Consider the following 3210-nt stretch of genomic DNA (forward strand, 5'->3'; position numbering starts at 1 on the left):
TAACTTGTGGTATTTGTGCAGGTGCTCATGCTACTGAAGACTGTGGGGCACCCGAAACTGCAGATGTTAATGGAATTTGGCATGATCAAAAAGTTCCATATAATCCAGGGAGGAACCAATACGGCAATAACCAGAATCAAGGGTGGAGAAATCAAAATCAAAATCAACACCCGGGATTTAGTTACAGTTCGAACCATCAACTGAATCCTCCTATGCCAGTGCAACAACAACCTCCACAACAATCAGAATGGGAGAAGGCCTTTGCACAACTATCCAAGACCACTGCAGATTACATTCAAAGTTCCAATAATTTCAGAGAGGACATTTCAGCCTTTATGCAAGAGACAAGGGCCTAATTCCGGAATCAAGAAGCTTATATCCGGAATCTTGAAACTCAGATTGGCTAGCTATCAAAGCAGTTCACTGAAAGAGTTCAAGGAACTTTTTCAGGTAACACTATTCCAAATCCAAGTAGGGAACACTGTAATGCAATTACTACTATGAGTGAGAAAGCCATTGAACCTGAGGTAAAGCCTTCAGTTGAGAAAAATAAAGATGATGAACCTGCAACTGAAAAGGAAAAAGAAAAGGGAGTTGCTAAAGAATCTGCTGTAGAGAAATCTGTTCCTGAAAAGAAAGAGTTCAAATGGGAGAAAAAGAAAGCTCAAGAAAGGCAAGAAAAGCCATTGGAGCTCTCACCTTATGCAAAGATTCCATACCCACAGAGGTTCAGAGAAGAAATTCAAAAGCAACAGTACTCCAGGTTCCTTGACATTTTTAAGAAGCTACAAATTAATATCTCGTTTACGGAAGCCTTGGAGAACATGCCCAATTACGCAAAGTTCATGAAAGATCTTCTATCACGAAAGCGTAAGCTACAAGAATGTGAGACGGTGACTCTGACAGAGGAATGCAGTGCCATTATCCAGAAAAAGTTGCCTCCAAAACTTAAAGATCCAGGAAGATTCAGCATTCCATGCAACATAGGCAATATGGAAGTGAAAAATGTTCTATGTGATCTCGGTGCCAGCATCAACGTGATGCCACTATTTATGATGAAGAAACTGGGGATCACTGAAGTAAGGCCAACCAAGACAATAGTTCAACTGGCTGACCGCTCTACAAAACAAGCTTATGGAATCATTGAGGACATACTGGTAAAGGTTGACAAATTCATCATTCCTGTTGATTTTGTCATCCTTGATATAGAGGAAAATTCTACTATTCCTATGATCTTCGGAAGACCTTTCTTGGCAACCTCAGGAGCGCTGATTGATGTACCAAAAAGAGAGTTGATCTTACGGGTAGACGGGGAGCAGGCAATTTTCAAGTTCTTTGATAAAGAAGTCCCCTCACCTATAACTCAAGCGGAAGATCAAGTCTACTATATTAGTGAGAAAAAAGGAGAAGAAGAGTACAAAGAGAAATCTTCTCAAGAAAGTAAGCCAAAGGTTAAAATGGAGAAGCTCAGGAGCAAGGGAAAGCACGTAAACACCAAATTCAAAGCTATTGAGCCTACTACATCTCACTCATATGCACAAGAGTACTATGGGAGGACACCATTTCTGAATGTTGGAGCTTGGTCATCACCAAGCCCATGCTTTGAGCCACCATGAACATAAAAGAGGTACGTCAGGCTCGTGACGTAAAACAAGCGCTTGTGGGAGGCAACCCAATTTTTTTTAGTTTTTCAGCATTTTAGCATTCAGTATTTTAATTTTAGTTTAGTTTATTTTAATAATTCTTAGCTTAGTTTAATTTTTAGTTCCGTAAAAATAAAAACATTAAGTTAGATGATCAATTTGTGTTGAGATGAAATTTCAGGTAAAAGTGGGAATGAAGCATACCTAAGTACGCGAATCTTATTAAATTATATGATTTGTGAGTAAAGGAATTATAGAGCATAAGGGTTAGCTTTAGAGTTGAACAAGCATGCAAGGAATAGGAAAATATGGAGAAAATTTTCTAAGTATTGAGAGCTTAAGCCCCTAAAGGAGGCTTAAGCCCCCAAAAGTGAAATTTATCTCGGCCTTAGCGCGCTTAAGCGCTCTGGATCGCGCTTAAGCGCGCTCCACGATTGAAAAATCCCATACGAAGAGCGCGCTTAAGTTCCCAAGGGGAAGCTTAAGCGCGATAAACAATAAAAATGACCATAACTCATTGCCTCTCCGCGCTTAGGCGCGAGAGAGGAAGCTTAAGCGCGCTAAATAAAATTTTATCCCATTCCTCACTGCTTAAGCGCGCTTAAGCGCGCATTACTGCGCTTAAGCGCGCTCATTACTGCGCTTAAGCGCGCTCATCATTGACATTATGCATGCTGTTAAAGTATTTCAGTTCAATATACTCATTATTATTTTCAGATGCATCTGAATATAAATCTGGGAATTGTTTTGTGGAAATTGCACTAACTTTTCAAACATGATAGATACTCGAATGCTGATATGACTGCAGACACTACACAAGATGCTGCTGATATATATTATGCTGATGATGCTACTGCTGCTAAGGCCACAGTTAGAGATTACCAGGAGGATGCAGGAGATGAGGATACACCCACTACTAATATGGAGGAGGATTGATCCTCCTATCAGTTTTCAGACTTTGATATGTTGTTCAGTTTATTTTGATGATTTAGCTGTTAGTTTAGTGCATGTTGATATGGATGCATATTGAGACTGATTTAGACATGACGGTGATTTTTTTTTGGATATATGACATGTTGACGTAGTTTCTTATCTGTGACATGTGTGCAGAGTACAGTACCAAAATTTCCTGATTTAAATTTCTTGATTTATTGCTTATGATTCTTTTAGATTTAAATTTATTGCTGAGGACAACAAGATTTAAATCTGGGAATGGGTACCACGCAATTTATCAGACCATAAACTTCACATGGTCGGCAGGAGAAACTCATGATTACACAAATTACACAGAAATATCCAAATTACAAATGCAGTTTTTCAGGGGAGTTTCTCAATATTATTTTCATATTATATGATTTTAAATATTTCGTATTAGTTTATTTTAAAAATTATTTTGATTAAGTATTAGTTTATATTGAGTTTTCATATATATTAGTTTTTAATACCCCATCCATCCTTAATCACTAAATATTTAGTGAAATTTTAAAATTGGTGAATTTTTAGAATTTTCCATTGTGCTTGATATGTATGCATAGTGAATAATTACATGAAATTGGTTGATAGTTGA

At 37.7% G+C, this 3210-nt stretch overlaps 1 protein-coding gene across 1 annotated transcript; it reads left to right on the forward strand.

Moving 5' to 3' along the window:
- Positions 1 to 500: 500 nt before the first annotated feature.
- On the forward strand, positions 501 to 2579 carry LOC133302747 (uncharacterized). Its single transcript, XM_061502562.1, has 3 exons — positions 501 to 527; positions 579 to 1330; positions 2426 to 2579. Exons 1-3 carry the CDS (start codon positions 501 to 503, stop codon positions 2577 to 2579), a joined length of 933 nt encoding a protein of 310 aa, XP_061358546.1.
- Positions 2580 to 3210: the final 631 nt, after the last annotated feature.

The sequence above is a fragment of the Gastrolobium bilobum genome, unplaced genomic scaffold (genome assembly GCF_033153095.1).
Source record: "Gastrolobium bilobum isolate Gb01-03AN ecotype WA unplaced genomic scaffold, APGP_CSIRO_Gbil_v1 utg696, whole genome shotgun sequence".
Taxonomy (NCBI): Eukaryota; Viridiplantae; Streptophyta; class Magnoliopsida; order Fabales; family Fabaceae; genus Gastrolobium; species Gastrolobium bilobum.

What these genes read in the sequence shown, in the direction of transcription:
- LOC133302747 (XM_061502562.1), top strand. Translation starts at nt 501, where the DNA reads ATGAGTGAGAAAGCCATTGAACCTGAG. An exon ending in AGAAAGCCATTGAACCTGAG is followed by an intron (nt 528 to 578) that starts GTAAAGCCTTCA and finishes GCAACTGAAAAG; the next exon opens with GAAAAAGAAAAGGGAGTTGC. An exon ending in GGGGAGCAGGCAATTTTCAA is followed by an intron (nt 1,331 to 2,425) that starts GTTCTTTGATAA and finishes CAAACATGATAG; the next exon opens with ATACTCGAATGCTGATATGA.